Source organism: Phlebotomus papatasi, chromosome 1 (genome assembly GCF_024763615.1).
Source record: "Phlebotomus papatasi isolate M1 chromosome 1, Ppap_2.1, whole genome shotgun sequence".
Lineage (NCBI taxonomy): Eukaryota > Metazoa > Arthropoda > Insecta > Diptera > Psychodidae > Phlebotomus > Phlebotomus papatasi.
This window is the reverse complement of record NC_077222.1, coordinates 90,311,465-90,339,151: the sequence shown is the minus strand read 5'-3', so window position 1 is coordinate 90,339,151 and position 27,687 is coordinate 90,311,465. Positions and strand designations below refer to the sequence as shown.

Here is a 27,687-nt window from a genome sequence, read left to right as displayed (position 1 = left end):
ACAATCAAAAAGCCAACCCTCAGTATTTCTGCTATACCGGATATTTTACCTTTAATTTTCATATACTCTCAAGGTAAAGAGGATGAAGATTTCCGGAAGTTGGTGCACGCGGATCTTAAGTCAAATGCTATCCCAGTTAAATCATGCCTTTTCATTTAAATTGCGCTGTATAATTTATTTCCCGATCTCAATTAAATATTCAAATAAATTAATTTTAATTAAATTTAATGCAAATAGATTGCAAATTGAAATATTTCACATTTTACTTACAAACATATTTAGAATAAATATTATATAAATTCTGTGATTTAGTTTAATTTTGTTTGATTTATTTTCTTCATGTATTTAATTTTAAAAAAAATCTAAAAAAAGCTTTTTTTTCTTTATTAGAATTTCCACTAAAGAATAGCCCATTTGGAATTAGATGTTTTATAGATTTTTTGTGGAAGGTTTATGATTTTGCATATAATTTGAGATCAAAAAAAACTATGTGGAATTGAATCTATGGTGAATTTTAGACAGAAAGATTGTTGAAATCTTCAAGAGGTTTAAAAGAAATATTGTAATATAGGGTAAATTAAGCTAATTCAAAACCTGTTCTAAATGGAAACTTTTTGCTATTCCAAATGGAAACATCATTTTTTTTTATGATAAATGCAGTATTCAATTTTTATTTATATATTTTCTATAACCTCAGTTTCATTATTTAGTTAATTTTGCTCCAAAATAAAGCAAAAATCCATTCATATTCACAAATTTTAATTTATAAATTTCTCAGAAAAAAATTGTACCTTTTCATCATCGAATTTTTCATTGATCAACCAAATTTTTCTAATGAAAAGCACAATAGGGTGATTGTTCTTTATTCGTTTCTTCTTACATTTATGTAATATTTGTGGAAAAATTATGTGAAATTAAGTGGTAATCTTTATTGTTAACGGTACGTAAAGTTTTGAAATGAAATAATTATCTATTTCGTGAACAAAAAGGGTGTTTCTGAAATGTCTGCAAATGCTTCAATAGGAAACACCGGAAATATTGTTTTTTTTGGAGAGATTTTCTTATTGTCTAAGATAAAAAAGGAGAAAAGACCAGGAATAAGAACAAATCCTACACTCAAGAGGAACTCAACAAAGTTTTTTGGAAGCCTTCCGTCGCGGTTTCACTTATACTGTTGGTCTCCAATTAGAACATTTCTCTTTTCTCTATTTGGATTAATTTGTTTCCATTAGAAGCATTTTGCACTCGAGTATTTTTGTTGTATTTAAGAAGTTTTTAAAGTATATTTGAAGAATTTTCACTAAACAGTAACATTCTAGAAGAGTCAATGAGCAAATTTATGTAATTTTCTTCAGAAAAAAATTAACTTAATGTGTTGAATTTTCTGTCAAAGTTAAAGCATCTGGAAATGGTTTTGAATTAGGGAATTTACCCTATAGAAGAATTAGTTATCGGTTATTAACCGGGTCATTACCAGTTCAGAACTGATTGCAACCGGTTCAGTTTTATCGTATATTCCAAGACCTTTCCAACGGGCCCAAATATCAAACCATTCGGATGAAAAATACGCTCTCTAGAGCTTTTTTAACTTTTAATCTTGAAAACTCGTTATTAGGAATGATTTTCGTATAAGTACGAAATGTCCACCTGGATAACCTCTAAACCACATCCAAAAATAAATAAAAGACACGACGCGTTTTCGAGTAATACCAAAAAAACATGGTTTTAGTGGAGAAGGAGGGAGGTGTAGGGAAATTAGGGACATGTTTACGATCCTTGGGTCGATTTAGGGGGTCCCCCGAAGGTCATAAATCCAATGCTGAAAATTCTAACCTCAGAAACCTAACCAAAGTACAGTAGAGCCTCGCTGTAGGCCATATTTGGTTCCAGATTTGACACTTGGGTCGCACTATTCCATGTTATTTTTTTAAAATTATCAACGACTTTTAGTAATGAAATTACTCGACGGCTTCCACTTTCTTTGCGATTGTGGTACTTGTCCTCGCTCTCTTCATTATGAATCACAATTATCACAACTATATACTCAATAAAGTTTGCCAAAAATATTAAAATAATTATGACAACATTGTATGTCGCGTACTAAAAAACATAACCTAACTTAAAATCAGTGTTTTGAAAGCAACGGTCGATAAATTGTGGACTATAGAGCGATGGCCTATAGCGGGGTTCTACTGTAAATTTTTTTATGAAAGTGTGAATCATTGGGGTTATTCTGTAATTTACCCAAGAAATACATTTATGGTTTTTCCGGATTTGGGTTACTAAATATTCCAGAAACAAGTAGACAATTCCCTGGAGCGTCAAGAATACCACAACGCTATGTTTTATCAGTGATTGTGTTGTCAGGTCTCTGCCTCTGAAGCAGACACGACACAACTCAATCTCTCCGGTGATTGTTGTGAAAGAAGAGACACACGACAATATCCAAAATGCTCCAGCTAACTCCCTACTAAAGTTACCCTACCTCCCCTAACTCCCGGGATATTCCTGGGATTTTGGCTGATGAGACTTCCAAGAGCAACTTAGTCATCATCAAACACCTCGAGGGTATCACGTGTTTCAAGTGCTTGCCTAATCCCGATGACAATCACCCGCTCTTTTCTTCTCAGCACTTCCAATTATTCACCTATCCAATTTATAACCATCTCCATAGATCATCCCTATCCGAATCTTCTTCTTAGTCACCAAAACGCGATGGAATCAGCACAGGAAAATGAGGGACATTTTTCTCACTCACGCTTTTCCGCGCATTCTTTATCATTCTTCTTTTTTTTTGGAGTACTTTATCGCCTTGTGAAGGCGTTGACAAATAAATCAAATCTTCTCAGGTTGAAAGCTCACCTCACAAGTTAAGAAGTATGATTTGCATGTGGGATTTTGTGCGTTGTAAAATTGGGACAAATTTTGGGATTTTGAATTTTGCAATTCAAGTTTTGCAATGGACGTTTTTTCAACATTGTAATGTCGATTTCATATTTATATTTTTTGTAAGTTCCTTCTCTCATAAAGTTCTTTTTAGTAATATTTTGACAATCGTTCATTCATATTTCTATGAGAAAAATCATAAATAATGGGAAAATATTTGTTATAAAAAATTTCTAGTTCCAAATTCAAACAAGAAATGTTATCAATCATATGTCAAAATATAAAAAGATAAACCTTATTTTTTCCTTTGCTAAGAGGTTATCCCAGAAATTGAGGTTATGTGTAATCTAACCTCAAAAAAGAGGTCTTCTCATCAGAAAATATTCAAATTCATTAAAGCAGGCAATTAATAACTTCAGAATTGAACATTCATCTAAATTCTAATTAATTTCGATCTGTTATGTTTTTTTAGCTTAAAATTTTGAAAATTTAAAAATGAAAAAATCTTCCTAATTAAAGAATCATGAAAGAGGGACTAGCAATAGGTTAGGTTTTGTGTCAGTGCTCTCTGTTTAGTTTTCTTTTTGTATAAGATAGCGATTGTATTGAATGCTATGAAAATATAATTTTAGTTAATTATTTTGTTAAACATCCTGAAAGTCTTATAAATAATCACTTTGTGTATCAGGAATTCTTCAAAATCTCGGTAAGTCCTCGATAAAGGGGGAATTAGAGAAGGGGGAACCAAAAAAATCTTTAATTTTGCTACAAAATTAAACTCTTCAATTTACTTTTACTTTTACACTCATTTAAATAATTGTTTATTTTTTAGGTAAGACACGCCACAACCTTACATTTGTTTAATTTTTTTACGAAAAATAAAATAAATTGTTTTTGATTGAAGATTTTCCGGTGATCGGCAGTGGGAATGCAGTCACCTCAAGATTAAACACTTTTTAATCTTCCCCAGAGCTTTCGGTCCGAATATAGACCTTCTTCAGTGGCTATAAGGATATTCTTGGGAAGACTAGAAAAGTGTTTTAATTTTGAGTTGACTCCATTCGCACTGGCCATGACTGGAAAATCTTCAATCATACACTAATCACGCCAGTCCAAACGTCCAATATTAAATTGTTTTTGATCATTAATAAATCAAAATTCGCTGTCCATTTATGGGAAAGTGGGGCACCTTTGTGTTGGGGCAGATTTAAAATTATTCTTCTTTGTTCTATTTTTAAATAGAATTGGAAAATTAAAATATATCAGCAAAATTACAACATGATAATTGATAAGCTTCAAACCCATTTAAAATTAATAAAAATGTTCGTAAATTTTTGTTTGTCTGGCAAAAATTTACGAACAAATACGAACAAATGACAAAATTTTACGAAATTTTTTTTGTGTGTTTACGAACATTTACGAACAAATATTCGTAAAAGTTCAAAAAATGTTCGTCAAATGATTATTTTACGAAAAATGTTTGTGAAAAAAGTACAAAATTTTACAATCTTGTTTGTGGGTTATACGATTCACGAGCATTTTATAACTCCCCCATAGGAATTCACAAACATTTACACTCTTAGAAAAAATTAGTTCGTACAAGCTCATATGCAGTTATTAGAACTATAAAATACAGTAAATATAGACCCAACTATATATTTAGTTTGGGTAACTAAATGAAATAGTTGACCACAGTTAGTTAAAGTATCCTTTTCATTTAGTTATCACAACTAAATCAAAATAGTAATGGGTACTATAACATATTAGTTCCAATTACTAAATAAATGGGGTTGATACCCATCTTATTGGCTGTAATAACTATATCATATTAGTTGTGGTTACTATATAGCATTCATTGTGATGCATATTTCTTATTAGTTGCTTAAAATTCGAAAGAGCTTCAACGCATTACTAAAATAAAAACCACTCTTTACTATTGGAAAAGTAGTCATAACTTTATGAAAATATAGGCCCATCTATTTACATTGGTTGTGAGAACTAAAAGGAATTAGTGACCAATATTAGTTGGGATAATGATTTCATTTAATTAACACAAGCAAATATAATTGTATGAAAGCATTATGAAATAATTGCCGCAACTTATCCACGTAAATATTGTCTTATATTCTCACTACTAATAAATTTATTATGAGTATAATGTTTTAAGAATATAAGAACTATTTTAAATAGATTTGATAATAATCGCCCGAACAACTAATTTTCATTAGTAATCACGTCTAAACTTTTCTAAGAGTGTACGAACATTTTTACAAAATATTTTTTTCTATGTAGAAATTTTTTATTAAATCTTGCTTTATTTTAACTATATATCTTATTATACCCAAATTTACCAAGATTGTTACACGATTCTTGTAAATTTTTTATCAAAATCTGGAGTGACATGAAAACTTCTTTTCGATAGTATCGACTTTCGATTCTGAAAAATTGGAATGATAGCTATACTTTTTGTAGCTAATATAAATAATTAGCGACATTCATGTTTTTATAGAAAGACACAATACATGGTATAATAATATTTACAAACTTGTTATTCACTAAATCTAGGAGTTACCGATTTATCGATACTATCGATTCGATAGCATGGAAAAAAAAGTTATAATCTCTATTCCGGTATTTATTAGTTTTTCAACCAATGGAATAAAAGACAACAAAGATTTCCTTATATTTTGTCTTTTTTTGTCAAAATGCCTATGGAATTTTTTCTATGAAATTATTTGTGGATTTCGTGTAAATTATAATCATATTTTTCGTGATATATAAAACCAGAAGTTATGCATGGGTGTTTTCTGTAGAGAATAATATAAAATAATGATATAAAAAAATACTTTAGAAACCATTTCCAATACAAAAATCTGGATTTTTTGTTTAAAAAAGGATAGTTTTGGCAATACTTTTACAAAATTTTACAAAAATAAAAGTTTATAGCGGATATAGGTAGCTAAAAACTTTAGTGCTATCCTTCCAATATTCTTTTTTTTATATTTTTGCGAATATTATTTTCTTCCACAATTTAAATTTTCTACTTAAGTTTAACAAGATTTAACTAGTCATAGAATTTTAAAAATGAAGAGGAAAACTCTTTCGGTGTGTAAGGTAAAGTACCCTCACTCGACCGGGTTCCTCTATTCGACCGGTGGGTCAATTTTTGAATATTTGATGGTGAATTTCGTCAATTTCTATGAATTTGTCACTGATTCGTATTATTCATGGAATAATTGACCTATTAATGTTAGATCATACACAAAAGGGACAGATAATCCTAACCGGCTTATGTAGGTGAGATTCTTATGTCTAGCGCACAATAACTTTTGTTTTGTAAACATGTTTTTAATATTTCAGTGAGAGTGAATGAAACCTAGATCTAGTCATCTCACTCACTCTTTTAGGAAATTTTGAAAACATATTTACAAAACAAAAGTTATTGTGTGCTGGGCATTAACGTGAGCTAACTCGGAGTGCATGCAAATTCGATTTGGAGCTGAAGTTGGGAGACACCATTCAGTTATCTTGAATAAAATTCGTGAAATTATACAAATTTTGTATTTAAACCAAAATATCAAGGATTTGGATGAACTGACAGAAAAGTGTTATATGGGTGAAATGTAGACCAGAATGTTCTCTATAATTTTTCCATAGAACATGATCTCATCGATTACTCAGAAGCCAAGATAATCGAGGTTTTTTGTTTCTTAACTCGTTTTTTCATCCAGAGTTCCCCAAGTAGTCATTTGTTGAACTTCAACTATATCAAAGAATTGTTGTATTTTGCGGGACTTTCCATTTAAACCCCTATTTTAAGTGTCTTGGTGGAGTAGAGGCAGTCAAATTGGCATCTGAGTGTTTTCAAAGCGTTATTATGGGAAAAATCAATTTTTTCACACTTAAACGGCAAAATCGGAGTGATAGCGTAGTCTGACCGGAAAATGATGTATGGACGAAATGTAGAGACAAATGTCCTCTACAATTATGTCGAAGTAATCATCAAAATCGGTTCAGCGACAGTCGAGATAAGTGAGGTTATGTGATATTGAAATTCGTTTTTTGACTGTGGCGCCCCTGGTGTTGGTCCCACGAAGTTCAAATGTTCTAGAAAGTTGTAGTATTTGGTGAGATCTTTCGTTTAAGCCCTCATTCATCAAAATCGGTCACATAGAACCGGAGATATGATTTTTTGAATTTTGTGAACTTTGACCCCTCATATCTCCGGTTCTATTGAAACCACAGCGCACATACGCACCATTTTGGAAACGTCCTAGACTGGACTACAACATACTAAAATTTCATTAACTTGCACAATGCCGTTTTTGAGAAAAGTGACTTTGAATTTCGATGAATTTTGACGCTATCACAGCGCCAGCTGTAGTGACTTTTTGAACTTCCATCTGAAAGTGCTCATCGAGACGAAACCAAAAAGGTAAAATTTATGTCGATATGTTAATTAGAACCGGAGATAGAGGCCGGTCAATGTTCAAACTTTGACCCCTTATAGCTCGGGTCAGGGGTTTTAGATCGACTTAAGGTTTTTTTTGTTTGATAGGTATAATCAACGGCTACAACATACTAAAATTTCAGCCCGATTGCATAAGGAATTTTTGAGTTATTTAACTTTTAAGATTTAAAAATTTTCTTTTTAATAATAGCGCCCCTAGCGGTGGTTTTATGAACTTGCGATGTTAGAAGAGGAAGTGGCATTTCACGAGAGCTTTCCAAAAAGCCCCCATTTTTTAAATTCTGACAATTAGAACCGGAGTTATGGCCATTTTAAGAAATTTTTTTTGGACCCTTATAGCTCGGGTCAGGGGGGTCGAGGGACCTTAAGTTTGGTATTGATGGAAAGCTCTAAGGCCCAGCTATAACATACTAAAATTTGAGCCCGCTCGATGCCATAGGGCTGGAGCTATTGAGAAAACAAAAAAAGGGGGGTCTTCAAAATGTCGGAAGGAGGGGTGGGGGGTGGGGGGTCAATGCACCATGTTGCAATTTTCATACGATATTTAACCTTTGCCGAAAACCGCAAGTCGATATCTTTTTTAGTTTAGGAGCTATTAAGCTCCAAAGAGCGGCCGGACGGCCGGCCGGGAACATAACTTAGCCCCCCATATATTCGTGATCAGGAAGTGGCGAAACACATTTTGGCCAAGTTTGAGCGCGATCGGAGGACATGAAATTTTGTTAGGATTATAGTAGGTGAGATTGTTAAGAATCTCACCTAATATTATAGCAAATATAAATAAATTGAATAAATAAATCTACCGGTCGAATAGAGGAACCGGTCGAATAAAGGGTACTTTACCTTACGTTAAAACGTTCTCTATAAAATTCTTTTTTTTTCATTTTCCAAGATCTAGAATAAAATTTTTAAGTATTTCCTCGTTAAAGATTGTCAAAAATGACATCGTTTATAACCTTTATAACCAATTTATTCTACAAAAAAATAAATTTTATGACAAAATAGTTATTTTTTACGGAAATCTACATTGTCTTAGCTTTTCCACTGTACAATATTATTGGAAAAATTCCCAGTAATTTTCCTGTACTCTGAAATTTCCTGAACTATTTTAAATACAAAATAATGCATCAAAATAAATAAGTTCTAAACCTTCTAAAGTAACTGAGAAAAGGAATATACAATATTTATGTGTTAAATATTATATCAAAATTCAAGTTCTGAAAAATTACTCAAAATTTCATAATCTAATCCTAAATTTGAAACCGGTTTTAATCCGGTTAATCGGTTTCAGAGCCATCCAAAACCGGTTAACCGTCTATCCTAAAAACCCGGTTATTTGGAATCACTACTTGGCTTTTAATAGAAACTAGTCTTAAGTCACACATTTTCTGAAAAAATACGAAATGTGTGCAAAATCTGAAAGCTTTCCCCTAGTAGTTTTCAAGATATTTTATAAGCTTGATGTGTTAGGTACTGGATTTATTAAAAAAAAGAAATTTTAAGTTCCAATCTTACACCAATCCACGATTAATAAGAAAAATTTAGCGAGAAACCTAAAAGTTGTCGAAAAATTCTAAATTTTATCTTAATCGTATACTTCAGTAGCGAAAGGCATTGCCCTTTTAACTTGTTGAACTTATAAATTTATATATTCGAGTGACTTTAAAGGAACGGAAACGAGCGAAAAAATCAATATGAATGTAATTTAAAGTCTTACTTCATTAATATTTTATTTTCAAGATACTTGGAATATTCACCTCTCGACAGTCGTCGTCATTTTTGAGTAGGAAGAACCACTCAGAAGCTTAAGAAACCCCTTCTGAAGCTTTCTTTCAATCAACAAATTTTCCTTGCACATTTTCTCCCACGTTCACCAACAAAATATACAGAAATTTTCTGCTTGATATTCACTGCTCCTCAGTCCCCACTGTAATTAATTTGCTTCACCTGCAATGTTACATCTGGTGCATTTTGCTCAAATCACTTTTCAAAGGTTGGCCAGAAAACTGTGAATTAATCCCGCAACATTATTTTAGCCAGAATGAAACAACAATAGAGGACACAGCAGGAAGCAATAATGAAAGAGTTGGAAGCACAAAGGATAACGTTGGATATTAAAAATTACTCCAATGCACATTTTTTCCTGATGAAATGCACAACACATTTATGCAAGTTTTATTGGACACTCAAATATTTTCCACTGAAATTCATCTTGTACATTTTTTTTCGTGGGAAAATCCACTTAACACTCCTTGAAGTCATTTAGAATTTCAAATTGAAAAGTCTTTGAGGCCTCAATTGTCGCTTGGAGTATCGCTTAGAAATGTTGCGGGCGATCTACCAGTTGACATGATTGTCAACTTGATCAGTCCGATATCTCTCTTGCCAGTGATGCCCAACTCGACGAAATCATCATTCTTCATGCTAAGGAGGTCGTCGACCTCGTACTGAAATGGAAAATGAGATTGATAAGCTAGAAAAAAAATCCAATGAAAATTTCAAAACTAACTTTAGCAGCTTCAAATTTCGGCAAGAGATGTCCCGCCAAGGACATGACTAAGACGCCCTTTAAAGTCATGCGTTCATTGAGGAACTTCCTAATTCCCTCATCATCATAGAAGACTTCATTGGGCAGCCCATTAATATCATCATTGCTGCTGATGGTACAAAGGACGATGCTTGAAGCCCTGGAGGAAGAATAACTCCTGATCTCCTTCTCACTTCCAATTGGGCTCAAATCCCCAAGATTCGGCTCCCCAACGAAAGGTCCTGGCGTATAACAGCGTCTCTTTACACGACGTCTTCCCCTGGCGAGATTCACCGGCTGCATATCGCTATCCGAATAGTATCCAGCAAATGGTACAGAAACTTTCTTTTTCCTGAACAATGCACTTCTGCACCTCCTGCGCTTCACCAAGTCCGGATCTCTAGCCCCAAATTCAAATCGATGCCTCCTGACATTAGATTGAGGTTCCGGGGTAGATGAATATCCCTTATCACTCATCTCACTTAGTCCTTGCATTTTTTTTGCACAAACACTGAACACTTAAAGACACTACTAACGACACAACACGTTGGACGAACTTCCAACATTAAAGGAAGAGCCCAGAAAATTCTGGGCTTTTTATCCACTCTGATTAACGGCAACCAGATAAGTTAACAGTGCAATGAGATCTATTTTAAGCAGCACAGAGAGGAGGGATCAATTGATTGGATTTATTGGACTTTTTTTCTAGAGATCTTTATCAAATCAAGTACAATTTTTGATCGCTTTATTTTGCAGATAAAAAATAAATTTGTTAATAATTTGCACATCTTTTAGAAACTATTTTCTTCAGAAAATAAGCTCAAAGTTATTTTTTTCTTAAAATATCGAAGACAAATAGTTTTTTTTGTCTATTTTGTTTTAAATCTAATTATGAAATTTTTGGATAGAAATTGAAGTTAATTTGTTCTTTTTACATTTCTTAGTTGAATAATTAAAGAAATTTTTTTACTACCTTCTAATCCTTCTAACCTTTATTATTTTTCACAGGAGTAGTGTTTAAACTTTTCAACCATTTAAACCCTTCAGTAAACCCCACCCTGATATTTTATTTAATTACATTTCATTTGGATGTTAATAACAAATAAAAGCAAAATTAAATCTAATTTTAAAAGAGGTTATCTGAAAATTTTAGGTTATGCTAAGTTTAACCTAAAAAAAAAGACATTTTATTAAGCAGAATTTCCTAATCTTGTCTATAAAGAATGTTTTTTAATAATAATTTGTTCACTATAAATAAAATATTTATAGCTCCGGCATACCTTTTAGATCAGGAAAATTTCATGAAATCGGAATTCAAATCCCTTTCTCAAACGCTTTGCATATGTCTCTCTCATTCTTTGTCACTCTTCTTCTTCTTGTAACCATCACAACAGATTGAATTTAACCCAATCGAATTTGGAGTGCGAAAGAATGACACATATACAAAACGTGTGAGAAAGCAAGGGATGAGAATTTTGATTTCATGAAATTTCCTGATCTAAAATGTGTGCCAGAGCCATTATAATTCAAATTAAATTTTACACCTTTCAGAATATCAAAATCTTAGGGGAAGGCTTGGAGCCTTCGCGCATACTCTGGCTTCGAACTATTTTTTAAAATTATTTCCATGTTTCTTTAATGAATGCGATCTAATTTTTTTCAAGCAATGTGTGACTTAAGACTAGCTATTAAAATATATTGTTATTAGGTCAATTTTATTAAGGGAGTATGGGAAAAAATTTGAAGTGTTCGAAGCCAGAATGTGTGCGAAGTTTGAAAACTTTACCATATCTCAGAAGTATATCATATTCTTAAAAATTTTTTGGTACATTGAACTTGAAAATATAATCTATTAATTAAACTTCTCAAGTTAGGTCATTCATAACCTCGAATTATAGAGAAACTGCTTTACCAAATAAAGGAATGAAGTCAAGTGAGCCTGATTCACTTTATTTGCTAAACCGAAAACTTTAAATTTAGAGAGTTTGTAATTTGAGGATAGGTTATGCATCCTAACCAAACCATAAATCTCTCAATAAGAAATTTCAGATTTTTAAGTAACACGGAAATATCTTATTTATTCAAAAACCTATAATCTCTGGTTACAGAAATTAAAAATAAAAATCCAGAAACGTTTTTCAATTGGTCAATAAGTGATAAGATTTTTGAGCTTTAAATTTGATTCGTTTGAAATTCAAATATTTTTTTTAATTCAGTTTCTTCAGTATGAAACGATTATAGGTTTAAAATTCCTGTTTATATCCAACATTGACGTTCTTCCTGATAAAAAGGATATTTATCCATTTTTTTAAGGGTATACTCAACACAGCCTAAAATTTTTCACATTAACTTCTTGGTCCAATAAGATCAAATCGAAATTTTTTTCCTTTACTTGTTTCTAATTTTCTTATTTAGGTGAAAAATAAAAGAATATTTTATAATTTAAGGTTAAGTATGACATAACCTTAAAATCTTTTGAAGATATTATCGAAGTTTGTATTACATTGTAATTTTTAAATCAAAAATCCTCTTCTTTTAGAATTAGAAGAAAAAACATTCCAGGAACATTTAAAATTCAAACAGCCTGGATCTTTTATTCATTTTTTAGGTTATAATTTCCATCCTTTCGGGTTTAATGCGTTTCATTCTTCAGTTTTTTTCGACTAAATTTAGTAATCAAACATTTATCTAAAGGACAAATAATAAAATTGTTGAACAAAAATATCTTTGCTGTTTGAAGGTTTATTCTTAAACATAACCTAAAGTGAATTAACTATTAACCTATACTTGTTCGAATAAGAAAGTGAGATCGATCATATTTTCTGTACTTTTCACCGTGTTATTTTTCTAATTATCTTTATCATGTTTATTGTTGTTTTTACAGAGCTTCAGTACACGCTCATTATTTCGAATCGGAGTTATTAGGATGACATTTTGACGATTTCATTTAAAAATGTAATAAATTAAGTAAATTTCTAAGTACAACGTAGCATGTGATTCTCCCTCAGATCAAAATTTACAATTTTTGAATAATCTAATCAACCCTTTATAAATATTTGTTTAAAATATTTGTTTAAATCTTTAGCCAACATTTGTTACATTTCTGACGTTACATTTTTATTACATTAGAATTCAATTTAAACATTTTTTTATTGTAGCCAAGTTATTCATGAAAAAAACTCATCTACAAGATAAACTTTGAAATTCTGTTACACAAAATTTATATTGAATTTTTGAGGTTAAACCTGACATAACCTAAAATTTTTCTAATTAACCTATTGCCCAAAAAAGAGGATATGGCATATTAACATTCAAAGACAAATATTAAAGTGCTGTAGGGAAGACACTTTCAAACAGATTCGAACTAGATTGTGTTAAATCAAAAGGTTTTTTTTAAGTTTTATTCCCATCAAAAACTAGTGATTTTTTTAAAGAGCTTTGATGCAGTAGGTCTTCTGAATTAGTATAATCAATGTAATATGATTTTATCCACTGAACTTCATTATTTAATAATATCTTTGTAATTCAATGGTTGAATGATTTAATTTTAAGCGCTCTGGTGGATGTTACCCCTTAAGGGTCTGTCCGCCTTAGAAACCTGTAAAGGCCTCTACACATTGAGAACAATTTCCTGTCAAAAATTGCATTTTTGATAGAATATTGACGTACAGCAGTGCAGAAACGTCACATGAAGTGACAAAAATGTTGGTCCCCTTTTTAATTATATAGATTAATTTTAATGAAGTTGAGTTTTGTAGCATTCTTTTTCTTTATTCAATTTTATATTTTGCTGTCAGGTTCACTCAAGTGATCCATAGCCATTTTTGTCATTTTATGAATTTGTACTGAATACCTCTTTTTAAGGATAAATATTTAAACCTACCCAAAAGTCTTTTTTTTCTTAACCGTTTTAAAAAACATTAGATTTATTTGAAAGGTATTGAAATTCTCAACATGTCTGAATTTTTAGAACCACATGAATGGGTAATAAACCGGTAAATGAATATTGAAAATTCCATTACAAATGTTATATCCTCCTGCAGTTCCTGTACTACTTAAAAAAAGGTTTGATTGCTAGAAAACGGAGAAAACGCATCGTACGATTTCTTTTATTTTTTGGATAAGTTACTCGGGCGAACATTTTGTCCACGTACAAAATCTCGTTGAATCTTTCCTAATACGGTTTTTCAACATCAAAAGTTAAAAAGTCTCTAAAGAGAGGATTTATCACCGAATTTACGATCATGATTGGGCTCATTGGAAAGGTATTGGAATTTCTGACAAGCCTGAACCGAGTCCAATCAGTTCTGAACCAGTTCACAAATGGTAACTAATTTTAATCCTAAAGTCAATTTTATTACTCTCAAAACTATTTTGTGGGATCTTTTGAGTGGTTTATGAATCGGTTTAAATCGGTTGAGAACCGGTAAACGGTAAATGATGTGAAAGACCTTTCGAGGAATAGCCTCCAAGTCATGAGTTCGAACATTTCTTAAAACTTGGAACCAGCATTACATAGAGAGAGGTTACATACAGGCAGATATTTAAATCTAAAAATTTTAAATCCATAAACGAAAATACCGTTGAATCATTCCTAATACGATTTTTCAATGTCAAAAATTAAAAAGGCTCTAAAAAGAGTATTTCTCATCGAATGGTATCATGTTAGGGTTTATTGGAAAGGTCTTGGAATTTCTCACAAATCTGAACCGGTTTCAATAGGTTATGGACCGATAATGAACCGGTTCATAACCGATAACAAACTTTTATTCAAAATTTAATTATATTGCTCCTGAGGTGTATTTTGGGCAATGTTTTGAGTGATATAAAAATCGGTTCAAAACGGTTCTAAAAACCAACTAATGAACCGGTTAAGAACCGATAAGTTTTTTTCGCTCAAAAATCAATTCAAATGATGCAAAAGTACTTTTGAGGTATAGCATCTCAGTCACGGGCTTGAGAATTTCGAAAATCCTGGGATACTTTGGCAGCCCTTTCATTTAAGATTCATTTCAATTCTTCAAGACCGTTGAAGATCTTATAAGGAAGGTATTCTTAGGGCCTTGACACACTTGAGGATTAGCCGAAAGACGGCTTAGCGTAATAATTTTCGAAATAATGGTGAAACCACATTTCTATCATTTTTCACTAAGCCGTTTCTCGGCTTAAGTCCTAAGTGTGTCAAGGATCTTACAAGAAAAGTTCTCAAAGAGGGGTTATTCACTTAATTTGTTGAAAATTCTGAATGGTGCTCCTCGGCGCACTCCCTGTCTGACCAGGAACTGTACCGGCTGAGAATTCAAACTTTGAGCCATTCTCTGCCCACTTCAGTGTGAATTCCCCTTCTCTGTAGTTCGCTTGCGCCTGGGTTTGACGTGAGGTTTATCACCTTAATCTTTTCTGTTTTTCTTTCCCATCGAGGGATGTGTTATCGAATCTCATTAGTGTGAATCAGTAATTTCACCATGTCCCAGGTAAGTGCCGAAAATTTAGCCAGTTTTGCCCCAAAATTTGCTCAATAATAAATTGGATTATTTTGCAGTCATCCAAACAAGACTTACCTGACACTTCTTCCGATTCTGATTCCCTGGAGAGCTTCTGCAAGAAGGTGCTAAAGTCCAGGATCTTCCTGGGCGAGTTCAAGGAGAAGCGCCTGGTGTCACCGTTGGAGAGTTATAGGGATGTCATTGTGGTGGATGTGCACAGTGAATCAGCAATTGCCAATGATTTGGATATTGTTTGCTGCAAATTGCTGAGTGTGCATGGGCAAAAAGGGGATAATCACTGGATTGGTGTGACCAAGAGTCATAATCGTGAAAGTGTGTTGATTTGGACAGAACTCGAGTCATTCTACACATTCGGCAGGTATTGGTTCCAGATCAAAACCGTTCGGTTCCGGAACAATGAGATTCTCCTGAAACTCAAAGTTCTCCGGTCAGTTGATGATCCTCCACCGAGGACTGCTGAGCAGGAGCTCAATTTCAAATGGGAGGACTTTGACTGGCCACTGATTCAACGTATGGGCAAGGATTTTGGCATCTGGATCCAGCAACAACTGCGCAATTTCCTGATATTTCTGCTCTCTCTCCGTATCAATCCTTCCCAGATAATCCCCTTCATTAAGATGACGATTTTAGTGATCATATCAGCCGTTGTGTCGTCAATTCACGTTGTCCAGGCTCTTGGGGACTTCAGTTTGCGGCTAATTGCGGAAATCAGGAAGTGCGTACATGTCCTAACTCCACTCTTCTTAGGAACATTGGATGTCTTTTCGAAAATTGTAGGAGGCTTTTACATGCTCATAGCTATGATCTGGCGAGACAGCATAAATTTGGGAATGCCCAGAAATCAATTCCAACCACTTCCGCCTCCACGGCGTTGGGCTCCTCGCAAGGCTATCCGGAACTAAGTTTTTTTTCATTTTTAACATTTTATGTGGAACTCAAACATAAAATGAGGCATTTAGCAATTGTATAATAACCAAATCACTTGTTTAGAACATATTTTACACCCTTTTCTAATAAATCACGCTTATTTATTCGCGAAATAACTTTTTTTTATAAAATCTTTATTTTCCAGCGACGACTGTAATTGGCGGCAATTTTTATCCAAGTTTATCCAAGTTGCGGTGGGAATGCCATAACCTCACTTTTGTCTTATGTAAGTTTCGTGGCGATGAAAATAAAAAACAGCCCGTCGAGGTGGAAAGCAGTCAGTTGTGCAGATGGAGAGTACTGAGGAGGTGACTCTAGTCCCCAATGGGACTGACTACAGCCACAGTTTGCAGGCAAAAGTGGCTCAAACAGATCAAGTGAGTCCTTTTGAAACTTCCGGACGTGTCATGATGATTTGGTGATTTCTGGCCTTTGCTCTGCAGATCCTTCGTCGGGCATTCCAAGACTTTCTCCCCGAGCGTGTGTTTCTCTCATTCAACGGCGGAAAAGATTGCACAGTGCTTCTGCACATGGTGATAAAATTCCTGGAGCATGAAGGTATCTCACTCAGTGCTCTGCATTGCTGGTACTTCCAGCCAGATGATCCGTTCGCTGAAGTTGAGGAATTTGTGATATTCTGTGAGAACTACTATAGCATAGAGATCAAAAGGGTCCGTGGGACCATTAGGGAGGCCTTAGGGAAAATCTGCAATGTCGAAGGATCCCAAAAGGATGCCTTTGAAGCCTGTTTCATGGGAAGCCGGAGGACAGATCCATTCTGCAGCAACTTGGACCACTTTCAGGTGCGTAGAGAGACATTCTAATAATTTTCCCTCATTGTGCTCCACATTTTCCGCCAAATTGATTTTTGAGAGCATCTCGAGATAATTTCTCTCAAAACTAGATTTTTTTTGGGAGGCCTCTAGACTTGTTCCAAGATCAAGAGGTCAAGAATCGTTAGATGGAAAACCTGTTGGAGCATTTTATTCTTCAAAATACAATGACCTTCAGACTAGAATTTCGGGAAGAACGTACGTAAATTCGATGGCTTAATTTTCTTATCTCTTTGACTAGAAATGATAAGATTTTCTTATCTTGGCTGTTAATGAATCAATAGAGCAGTAAACGTACTATAATTACGAAGCACTTTTTTAATAACTAGAAAAATAAATTATCATTTATGTACTAAAAATTGGTATGCAAAATTTTTAGGTCTCAAACTGCATCAATGTTTAATCAGAACAAGAAACGATATTGAGAACAATAATTTGCTGAGATTGCAAATATTGGACACAAAATATTGATTGATAGGAATATTTTATAGCGAGTATAAAATGTGAATTTATTAATATGGATCATTCTGCAGTTTTGCCCGTGTAGAGGCGAAACGGTGAGGGATATCAGGGATTTCCTAATTTTAACTTAAAATAAAAGCTTCTCTTTTAATCTTATTGCGTTCCCGGAACACTTTCTGCAATATCTTATGGTGCTATTCCAATAAAAAATGAACATGATTTTTTTTAGTACTTGACTGTTCTCAAGTGCCCCTGCATTATCGACTTTTCTTTGTGTTGGTTTTTGTCTCGACTGTTTTCCCCTGTCCACGTCGTGTTCTTTGAAATAGCACTTTTCGCCTTAATTCCTGTAAATTTACCTTGAATATTCAAAATATTTAAGATCAGGACGGTCAGGACAGTGCTAGCAGCATATTTTAGAACAGATTCGTGCAATCAAAAAGTTTTTGTGTATAATTAATGGTGCTATTCCAATAAAAAATGAACATGTCTTTTAGCATATGACTGTTCTCAAGTGCTCCTGGATTATCGACCTTTCTTTGTGTTGATTCAACTGCTTTTCCAAGTCCTCGGTGTGTTATAAAACCACCAAACAGTCGTGATAAGAACCAACACGAAGAGCAGTTGATCATGTAGTGTAGAATATAGAAGCACTCGAGAAGAGTAAACTTCTGAAAAAAACATGTTAATTTTTTATTTAAATGGCAGCCTTAATTCCTATAAATTTGACCTTGAATAACCAAAATATTCAAGGTTAAATATTAAACTGCTAGGAACACATTTTGGAAAAGATTCGAGTTAGAATGTTTTTGAATTTTCGTCAAAAATTGCCTTTTTTAAAAAATTCTGACGTTTCTGCCTACAAGTATAGGGGAAATTTTCTTTAAAAAGGCTTTTTTTTTAAAGAAATTTCTCATAGTGTGTAGACTGTAGAGCAGAGGTGTGCAAGAAACCGTTGAAACCGAATTAACGTCAAAATAAGTTTGTTATACAGTAGAGTCTCTCAAATCTGAATCTCTTAAATTCGAACGCCGTTTGGATTCAAAATGTCAATTGTGAGGTTATGTTAAAAAGTTCGTATTCTGGATGAATGAACATCAAATTTATGTGCTTCTTCCTGAATGTTTACATACATTATGATCGTATAAAATGAAAAAGAAGTATGTTACTGCTAAAACTTGTGAGAAAGTACGGGAATTTTATTCAAAGTACAATTTTATCTCACATATGTACATTTCGTTAGTTTTGAAAAAATCGTTCGAATTTGGGAGGTCAGAAATGTCAAAAATACCCCCCGAGCGTTCGAATTTAAGAGACTCTACTGTAGTAGCGTTTTGACCATTGACGTACATGTTTCATTTGACATTAATTCGGTTTCAACGGTTTCTTGCACACCTCCGCTGTAGAGGCCATAATAGTGCAGTGCTATTCCAATGAAAAATGCATATATTTTAGCTGAGATTCTTTATTATAATCTCAGCTTTTGTAGTCTTAGGTGTTTTTTTTTAGCACTTTACTGTTCTCAAGTGCTTCTGTATTATCGATTTTTCTCTGGGTTTATTACTGTTTCGACTGTTTTTCTCAGTCCACGCCGTGTTCTAAAACCACCAAACAGTCGTGACAGGAAGTAGCACAAAGAAAAGTCAATTATGTAGAAGCACTTGTGAACAGTAAAATTAAAAAAAAAACATGTTCATTTTTCATTGGAAAACCATCATTAGTCATATATTAAAGTGTTCTAAAAACAAATATTGAACAGATTCGGATAAAATTGTGTTTAATTGAAAGGTTTTTGAGTTTAATCTAATCTACAGTAGAGTCTCGCTATAGTCCATATTTGGTTTCAAATTTGACACTTGGGTCGCACTATAGTCCATGTAATTTTTTAAAATTATCAACGACTTTTAGTATTGAAATTACTCGACGGCTTCCACTTTCTTTGCGATTGTGGTACTTGTCCTTGCTCTCTTCATTATGGATCACAACTACTTAATAAAGTTTGCCAAAAATATTAAAATAATTATGACAACACTGCATGTCGCGTACTAAAACACATAGCCTAACTTAAAATCAGTGTTTTGAAATCAACGGTCGAAAAATTGTGGACTATAGAGCGATGGCCTATAGCGAGACTCTACTGTATCTAATAATGCCCTTTTGATTAGTTTTCTTTTTATAAATTTTATTCTAATCCTACAAAATAATATCTTGTGCTATTTTATATTTAAAAATATTTATTTTCGAAATGTTGGACAAATTTAAAAAAAATACAAGCGAATAACACGAAGCAGACATGTCATTTTGTCTTCCAATTAGCTAAATAAGAAAGCGAGCACTGTAATTCATTAAAATGGATGCGAATGTGTTATGAATACCTGTTTATAATTATCACAAAGAATTTTAAAATTTATTCCATTCAAATTTTAAATATTATTATTGCAGGTTATGTTTAAACTAACCTTACAACTGCTAATTAATTTCTAGGTTAATAAAAGAATTAGCCAAATTTTATTATGGAAAAGTATAATAATTTTAATTGCAAATGTTCAAAAGACATTTGCGGATGTTTTAAGAATTTTAATTCTCGAAGACAACAACGTTTTAACCAGGGCATGACATTTTCTATGTTTCCCATATATTTCTAGCGTGCCGAAAAAAGTTTTGAGTTCATTAGCTATTTTCTGTCCTTGTAAAATGAATTGGCAAATAATACAAATACATAATAAATGCCAACTTAATATTGAAAAGGCAACCGAAAACCCCAAATTGGCAACCTACGTAGTTTTGGAGATATCTCGTGAAATGTGTACGAAAACAGGAAAAAAAAATCACACTAAACTGGTCGCATTTTTCAGAGCTTATGTCACCCCCCTAATTTTAACCATAAAATATTAGGTTATTGCATTTGATCGGTTGTAAAATCATTTTCTGATTTAAAAAAAATGTGTAGCAAAAATTCTAGCATACAGAATTAGACAAATTTAATATTTAATCAATTCATTAGTCTTCCTTAGCTTTCAAAATGTTGGTTATTTAGATTTCCTCTTCGTTATTAGAAAAAAAAGTTGTGACATTTTAATAATCGTCATCAACGGTCGTAACGATTTCCTCAAAACTGTTTTCAAATCGATTCGGAATATTTTAAAAATAATGAGATAAAGAATTTTTCATCCAATTGTCTCGAAATTTTTGGTACATGTTTATAATATATTTATAGTGCTTAAATATTTTTTTTTTTTAAAGAAAGAATTCCAAAATGGCGGATTAATGAACGTTAGGCATTTCGTCGCTGCACTTCTTAATTGGCGGAAAATTTGCAGCTTGTAATTCTTGTCAGAGAAAAAAAAAACATTTAAAGTAATTTAATTCTCATAATTTCATATTTTATTTCGACAAAATCGCAAAAATTAGAATTGGAGAAACGCAATTCAAAGTCTTTGATGTTCGCCCGAGCGCTTGAAAATGTGCTCAGCGCTCTTGCTCTTTTGCTTTCGTCTCTGTATCTTTGGAATGTATTTTGAATTGACTTCTGAAATTTGTAAATTTGTAAATTTTTCCTAGTGTATAGACAGCTTTAGATAGTTTGTCTATCGATTTAAGCAATATAAAATATAGACTTCTTTTTCTAAAACCGTTTAAAATGACATTCAGAATGTTCTTTAGTAATTTCTGGAGATATAAAGCACTTTTCACTTTGTTTTTTGAATATTTAGTGACATAAAATTTTATAGTTCCTTGGCACTCTCTGATTGGCTGGAGCTGTCAATGCTTTCTAGCTCTAGCCAATCAGAGTACACAATAGAACTGAAATATTTTATGGCGTTAAATATTTAATTACCATGTGAATGGGGCTTTAATGCGATATTTTAATTGGTTTTAATGGTTTTAAATTTAACTTTGCGATAATATTTCTTGCACAGAACTGTAATTTTTTTCCTGAAATTGAAATTAATATTTGCATATTTGCAATTTCTGCATTTATTTGCCTTTTTTATCAACAAAGAGATAAAAACCACGGAATTCAATTTGAAAAATACATTTATTTCTCGAACTTAAAGCTTCAGCACAAATTCCACTTTTCTCTTCTTTTTTTTCCAATTGGCAGAAAACCGATCCCGGCTGGCCCGATTTGATGCGCATCAGTCCTTTGTTGGACTGGACGTGCAATGATGTTTGGGAGTATCTGCAGAAGAACCATGTGCCCTACTGTCGCCTCTATGACGTCGGCTACACTTCCCTGGGCGGCCGAAGCAATACCTCTCCCAATCCCAATTTGCGCTACGTGGACCCCAAAACTGGCGAGATCAAGTACTATCCTGCCTACTGTCTCCGGAACGACGGAATGGAGCGCGCTGGACGCAGCTGAGTCTCTCTCTCTTGGATGTTTTTTTTCTTTTTGTTTTTTTTTTGTCTGTTTTGTGGTTGAAGTATTAGCGCTCCTTGCGGGGGATGGCGCAAATAAACTGACTTAGACTTTTTTACCAAAGTGTTGGGCATGGGGATTGTGGGAGAGGAAGGCGAGGTGACCTTTGGGGCATTTGTTGGCGTAGTGTCCTTTGTTGCCGCATTTGAAGCATGTGATCTCTTCCAGGGGCTTAGGGGGCCCTCGGGGCGGAGGACCTTGCATTTGTCCCTCCTCGAAGCCACCGCGATTCATGTAGCCCATTGTGCGATAGCGAAGCTCATCCTGTCGCTGCACAGCTTCACGCTGTTCCTGTGGCATCTTCTGACAGTAGGATGCCTTGTGGCCCAATTCTCCGCAGTAATGGCACGTGGGAGCGCGCTTCTGCAGCTGATCCCGAGGGATTTCCGGAGGTGGAGGCAGTTCGAAGCGGGGATGCATGTACTTGCACTGCTTCCCATCTGGACAAAAACCTGCCAGGTAATTCGTACAGAGGATCCTACGGACATGCCGATGGCGACAATGGGGTCCATGCCGGCAGAATCCTCTGTCATACCACGGACAATCCTTTATCTTGCTCTCAGGATCAATGTGCAAAAATGGGCACTCTTTGTTGTGGCAAGCATTGAATCGGGAATAGAAGTAGCACTCGGGCATCTTTGTCATGTCATATTCGTGCAGGAATTCACACTGATCCCCCTTTTTGCACAATCCTCGCAGCCAGTGCTTACAGACAATTGTTCTATCGCCCCGGATGTGTCTGAAGGGGCATGCAGCCCCCTTGTCACATTCCATTCCATCCCTTCCATTGAAGAATTGACAAACAGCCGCCGTGGACTCTGAAAAAGCGCCCCAAAAACTCCTTTTTAGATGACATTTTGAGGTTAGAATTGGTTCAACTCACTGTCCATCCCGGGAAAGGGAAGTGGAAGAGCTCCATACTGCTCATTGAGATCCCTCTCGATCTTAAACTCTAAATGCTCCACATTTGCTATTAAAATATCCATTTTTAAGCGTGAAAAACACGGAAAAACAGGAAAAAAGCAGCCACTCCGGCCAACCCAACAACCTAACTTCTAGTGTGTTGGGAAATTTGTCTGATAATTCCAATGGAGGATTGAAGGAAGAATCCTGTACGTCCAGAATACATACTTCACATTTTCGAGAGTATCAAATAGAAAAAAGAGAATCAGCACGTCAAATAATAAATTTTCACTTTTCCTGATAGATAATTGAAGTGAAATTTACATTACTTTTCCTCAAAAAACAGAAATTAAGAAAAACATTTTTGAATAAAAAAAGCGGAAATGCTGTCAGTTTTTAGCTCAGGATTTCTCTTTTCAAGACAGTAGCGCCACCACTAGAAAGAAGAGGAAAATTAAGATTTGAATTTATAACGTTATGCATTATGCAAATTTGAATATTTTTAAATAAATTTTTGTTTTTAATTTCAAATACATTGATGTGGATCATTTGGATAATTTATTAAAACAAAAAATACGAGAAAAATTAATAATTAAAAATATATATATCTAGCCAATGTTAAAATAGCTGGTAAAAAAGGCATCTGCATATGAAGGAAATTTTCGTCAAAATGGAGTCATTTTGAAGTAAAGTGAAAATTCAAAATGCTTCATTTTTGTCATTTTTTTAGCAGTAAATGACAAATCCGCTTCGGTGTCGTTACCCAAATGGATTATTTGAATTCGTTCAACGTCTTGACAATATAATGCAAATTTTCTTTTGTAGAATTGGTAGAATTAGAATAAAAGTTTTAAAGCAGATGCACCCACAAAATATCTTTCATTGGTTTTTATGCAGACATTTCTATCAATTTCTACTGAAATTCACTGATACTCCTTTGAAAATGAAAATGAAAACTTGTAAATTTACTTCCTAATTCACGTATTACAATCAGAATTATTTACTTATGCCCTGGACACACTTACGACTTAAGCCGAGAGACGACTTAGTGGAAAATAATGGAAATGTACTTTAATCATTATTTCGAATATAATTACGCTAAGCCGTCTCTCGGCTAATCCTCATGTCTGTTGAGGCCCAGAATCACCTAAATTGGTTTAAGTCGCGAGTTAGCTTTCACTTTACAAATAATTGCAATTAACAATAATAATTGCACGTGAACTGAGATATAAATTCACAAATAGTTTCATTGTAAATAGAGTAAATATAAAAATACCTGCATAAAAACCATAAAAAAACAAAAGCTATGTTTTGTGGATTCCAGCACTGAGAAAAAAAGAGGGTGCGATTAACTATTTTTCCTCATAACTTTAACACTTGTTAGATGTAAAAATATATCAACATTTTTTAATGTTAATTTTACACCTTTTTAACGGTAAAATCAACATGAAAAAGGGTACCTTTAACCCCCAATACACCTAAAAAGGGTAATATTTACACCGATTTTGGATCAATACTGCAGGGCAAAATTAACATTTCCGGAATGTTATTTTAACTTTTTTGGATTTCTCTCAGTGAGTGAATGCTAAGCCTCGTTTGTAGTGAGTCAGGAATTGACTTGGCTATGAACGAGGTAAGGGGTCAATTCAGGGATTTGGCTGAATTGTTTAGCATCAGTTTAGCTGATTTAAAGACAAATGTGCGTAGCAATTCACAGGTTACGAGCTTTCTCCAAAAAAGCTCTTAACGGGTACTGATTATCGCAAATCAGTGTGAAGAGTTTGCTGTTTGGCGGGAAATCAAAATTTCCTCAAACCGGTTATTGTCATTTTATATTAAATTTGTAATGTTGTGAACTGAAATTTCATGATTTTCACATCATCATATTTATTAATTCTTTCACTTCTCGCATTTTATGGTCAATTCAGAATATTCAGATTATATTTATTGAAAATATTCATTTCTTTACCTTGCCAACATTAGATAAACAAGATAACTAAAAATTTAATATTGCATAATAATATTTAGAAATTTAATATTGTATCATTGTGTTATATTTTATGTCGGATTTGTGAAATATGGAAAGAGAAGACAACCAGAGAGCAAGGAAGTGTTTTTCATTCAGAATAAAAAATCTGTTCGTCAAGATGTTTTTGAGAACAATTTGATTGGTGAGAAAAATAATCTAGAAAAGACCCTATCCATGCTTAACAGTGGATATTTGTCTTTTAAGTAGCCAATAGATGAAGAAGATTAGGAGGAAAATTCAGGAAAACTTTCCCGAGATCATCGCGCGAAGTCCCAGTAACGAGATTGGAGAAAATCCCAACGGAACGAACGGAACTGACCGCAACTAAAAGAAACCCCTAACGATTGGGAATTAGAAACTGAAGAATCTCGAGATGTGTGCTCACAGAGTTTTTAAAATATATTGATATGGAGCCTTCAAAGTTTCCTATATTGATCTTGGTGTTGTTGTGTTGTCTCTTCTGATAGGAATTCATCATTTAACATTTCATAAAAATCTATAGTAAATCTATAATAAAGCCCACTAAAAAAATACAAAATTTGTTTTTTTTTTGATAATTTTAAAGAAAATCACCAAGAAAATATGTCTATAATTCACAATTTGCATTTCTTCATTTTCATTTTCAAGTGTCAAATTATTTTAATCAGTTTATCGGCCTCCGCGAGAGGTGGTCGAGAATAAATCAGCGACTAATCAGTAATTTGCTGATTTCACTGATATGTCTCAATACGAAAACAGCAGATTAGGAGCTTTTTGGAGATTTTTTAAACCAGCTAAATCAGTAATCAGCTGGGATGTGTGAATTGGAAAGCAGGTTTATTAATGTGTAATCAGTAATCAGCTGAATCTGTGAATTGACCCCTTAAGTCAAGAGGTAATTCATTTCTATTTTTTCCGACAAGAGTTTCTGGTTTCTCGGGTTTCGCGATGCAATTTTTGAGTTTCTCGGGTTTCGCGTTGCAGAAATTGAGTTTCTCGGGTTTGCCGTTGCAGAAATTGGGTTTCTCGGGTTTCGCGATGCAGAAATAGGGTTTCTCGGGTTTCTCGATGCAGAAATTGGGTTTCTCGGGTTTCGCGATGCAAAACGTGGGTTTCTCGGGTTTCGCGAAGCATTTCTCGGACAATTAACGAGGGTTTCTCAATATGAGTTACCCCTTGCCTTAAGTCGTCTCTGGACTTTAGTCGTAAGTGTGTCTAGATCGTCTAGATCTAAAACATAAAATAGACTAGAAACTAGAAAATTTGATTTGTCTAATTAGTTTAATTCTACCCCTGGATAATTCTGCACCGGTTTCCCCTATCCCAACCACACGGAGTAAAAAAATTAATAAAATAATACTATCCTCAATGTGAAAATAGGAGGTTGTTTAATTTACAAGGCGTTACTCATGTTGAGATACCTTTGTCAATTGTCCGAGAAGAACTTTGCGAAACCCTAGAAACCCACTCTTTGCACCGTGAAACCCAAAAAATGCATCGCGAAACCCAACAAACCAGAAATCCTTGTCAGAAAAAATGGGAATGACTTACCCGTCCTTGTTTATTTATCAATATAACTTTTATTGATATTTTAAAAAGTGATTTAAAAAGAATAATCCACTCTTTCTCAAAAGGAATTTATTGACAAAAAATCCCTTCCAAAATGTGTAGGTGTATGGAGGGGCCTTAAATGCGTAGAAACAAATGTGTAAAAATCAAATTAATTTTCTCATCCGGAATTCTAAATAGCCAATTATATAAATTAATTTCCAAAATGTTGCAATTATTTTTAAATCTAGTTTACAGAATTAAAACATGAGAAAGCTGGGATATAAAAATAGTTCACTTTTCGTTTACTTGAAGAACAAAAAACCGATAATTTTTTAAAATTGTTATATGAAAAGGCTGTGAAGTCAGCTGTAGAATAATATCGCAGTGAAGTGTGGAGCAAAATGGTATTATATCTGACAGGGAGACGTCCGGCTTATAAAAAAAATAAAGAGGTAGTGTATGTATACATGGCATTGTACAAATATTGGCAAGAGCTGAATGTGTGTGAGTGATGTGAGCCGTCGGTGATGAAGTCGCAGTGAGAAAACACCATTTTGATGTGCGAAACAGTTTTTGAGGGACTTTTTGACCCAATTAACAGTGTCTATTTGCCCAGAAATTGTGCTAAATTGTCTAGGTGAGTGCCAAAGTAGAGACCTGTGGTGGAATTTTTGGGAAATTTGGGGCTAAAGTGGCCTTTTTGGGGTGATTTGTGTGAGAGTGGTGCGAGTGAGGAAAAAAAGATGGCTGCCGTCGGCTTCTCCATTCGCATTTTCTTCTGCTGGGGCGCTTGACGTGCGAGAAAAAAAGGAACGGCAGCAAATGGTTGAAAATGTGTCGGAAAGAGAGACTTTTGTACATTTCCACGTTCGATATTACATTTTTTTCTGCTGCTTTTTAGCGTGCATTCTTGTCCCGGATGGCGCTTTCTTGTGCCAGAACCAGTTTTTTTTTGCGCTTGGGAATTCAGTGAGAAAGTGTCCTATCTTTTGGGATTTTCTTCGGAATAGTTGATGCCCTGAATGTGGCCTTCCCCTTTCCTGGACATCCTGGACAATTCCATGGGACACCCACACTTGGTCTTTGTCCTCTCCAACAATGGCAATTTTATTGATTTTCCCAACTCTTCGGCAATTGACCTGTTTTTTTACTCTTGCTCCCTTGTGCATTTCCTTGTTTTTCCTGGGTA

At 33.9% G+C, this 27,687-nt stretch overlaps 5 protein-coding genes across 6 annotated transcripts in view; 3 read left to right on the top strand and 2 right to left on the bottom strand.

Moving 5' to 3' along the window:
- The window catches only part of LOC129809663 (5-hydroxytryptamine receptor-like), a 161,613-nt gene extending 151,086 nt beyond the window's left edge, over nt 1-10,527 (bottom strand). The window contains exons 1-2 of the mRNA XM_055859684.1: nt 9,867-10,527; nt 9,115-9,804 (exon numbers count right to left, since the gene is read on the bottom strand). The gene's annotated coding sequence lies outside the window, so the exon portion shown is untranslated. The remainder of the gene's footprint in view (nt 1-9,114; nt 9,805-9,866) is intronic.
- Nucleotides 10,528-15,207: 4,680 nt separating this feature from the next.
- On the top strand, nt 15,208-16,431 carry LOC129809683 (uncharacterized). The gene is made up of 2 exons (XM_055859708.1): nt 15,208-15,358; nt 15,427-16,431. Exons 1-2 carry the CDS (start codon nt 15,350-15,352, stop codon nt 16,291-16,293), a joined length of 876 nt encoding a protein of 291 aa, XP_055715683.1. The 5' UTR covers nt 15,208-15,349; the 3' UTR covers nt 16,294-16,431.
- Nucleotides 16,432-16,496: 65 nt separating this feature from the next.
- On the top strand, nt 16,497-22,092 carry LOC129809692 (FAD synthase). The gene is made up of 3 exons (XM_055859719.1): nt 16,497-16,695; nt 16,762-17,121; nt 21,719-22,092. Exons 1-3 carry the CDS (start codon nt 16,609-16,611, stop codon nt 21,977-21,979), a joined length of 708 nt encoding a protein of 235 aa, XP_055715694.1. The 5' UTR covers nt 16,497-16,608; the 3' UTR covers nt 21,980-22,092.
- Nucleotides 21,634-23,110, bottom strand: LOC129809684 (cleavage and polyadenylation specificity factor subunit 4). Its single transcript, XM_055859709.1, has 2 exons — nt 22,920-23,110; nt 21,634-22,854 (listed from the first exon to the last, which is right to left on the bottom strand). Exons 1-2 carry the CDS (start codon nt 23,020-23,022, stop codon nt 22,082-22,084), a joined length of 876 nt encoding a protein of 291 aa, XP_055715684.1. The 5' UTR covers nt 23,023-23,110; the 3' UTR covers nt 21,634-22,081.
- Nucleotides 23,111-26,954: 3,844 nt separating this feature from the next.
- LOC129809650 (histone acetyltransferase KAT6A-like) overlaps nt 26,955-27,687 on the top strand; it is a 38,942-nt gene continuing 38,209 nt past the window's right edge. Inside the window, exon 1 of one of the 2 annotated variants that reach the window (XM_055859647.1) lies at nt 26,955-27,135. The gene's annotated coding sequence lies outside the window, so the exon portion shown is untranslated. The remainder of the gene's footprint in view (nt 27,136-27,687) is intronic. The other variant, XM_055859646.1, reaches the window with a different exon arrangement.

Excerpts from the sequence above, each read along its gene's own strand:
- LOC129809692 (XM_055859719.1), top strand. The coding sequence starts at position 16,609 with ATGGAGAGTACTGAGGAGGTGACTCTAGTCCCCAATGGGACTGACTAC. Across the intron at positions 16,696-16,761 it reads AAGTGGCTCAAACAGATCAA|ATCCTTCGTCGGGCATTCCA; the intron begins GTGAGTCCTTTT and ends TTTGCTCTGCAG. Across the intron at positions 17,122-21,718 it reads GCAACTTGGACCACTTTCAG|AAAACCGATCCCGGCTGGCC; the intron begins GTGCGTAGAGAG and ends TCCAATTGGCAG.
- LOC129809684 (XM_055859709.1), bottom strand. The coding sequence starts at position 23,022 with ATGGATATTTTAATAGCAAATGTGGAGCATTTAGAGTTTAAGATCGAG. Across the intron at positions 22,855-22,919 it reads TCCCTTTCCCGGGATGGACA|AGTCCACGGCGGCTGTTTGT; the intron begins GTGAGTTGAACC and ends GCGCTTTTTCAG.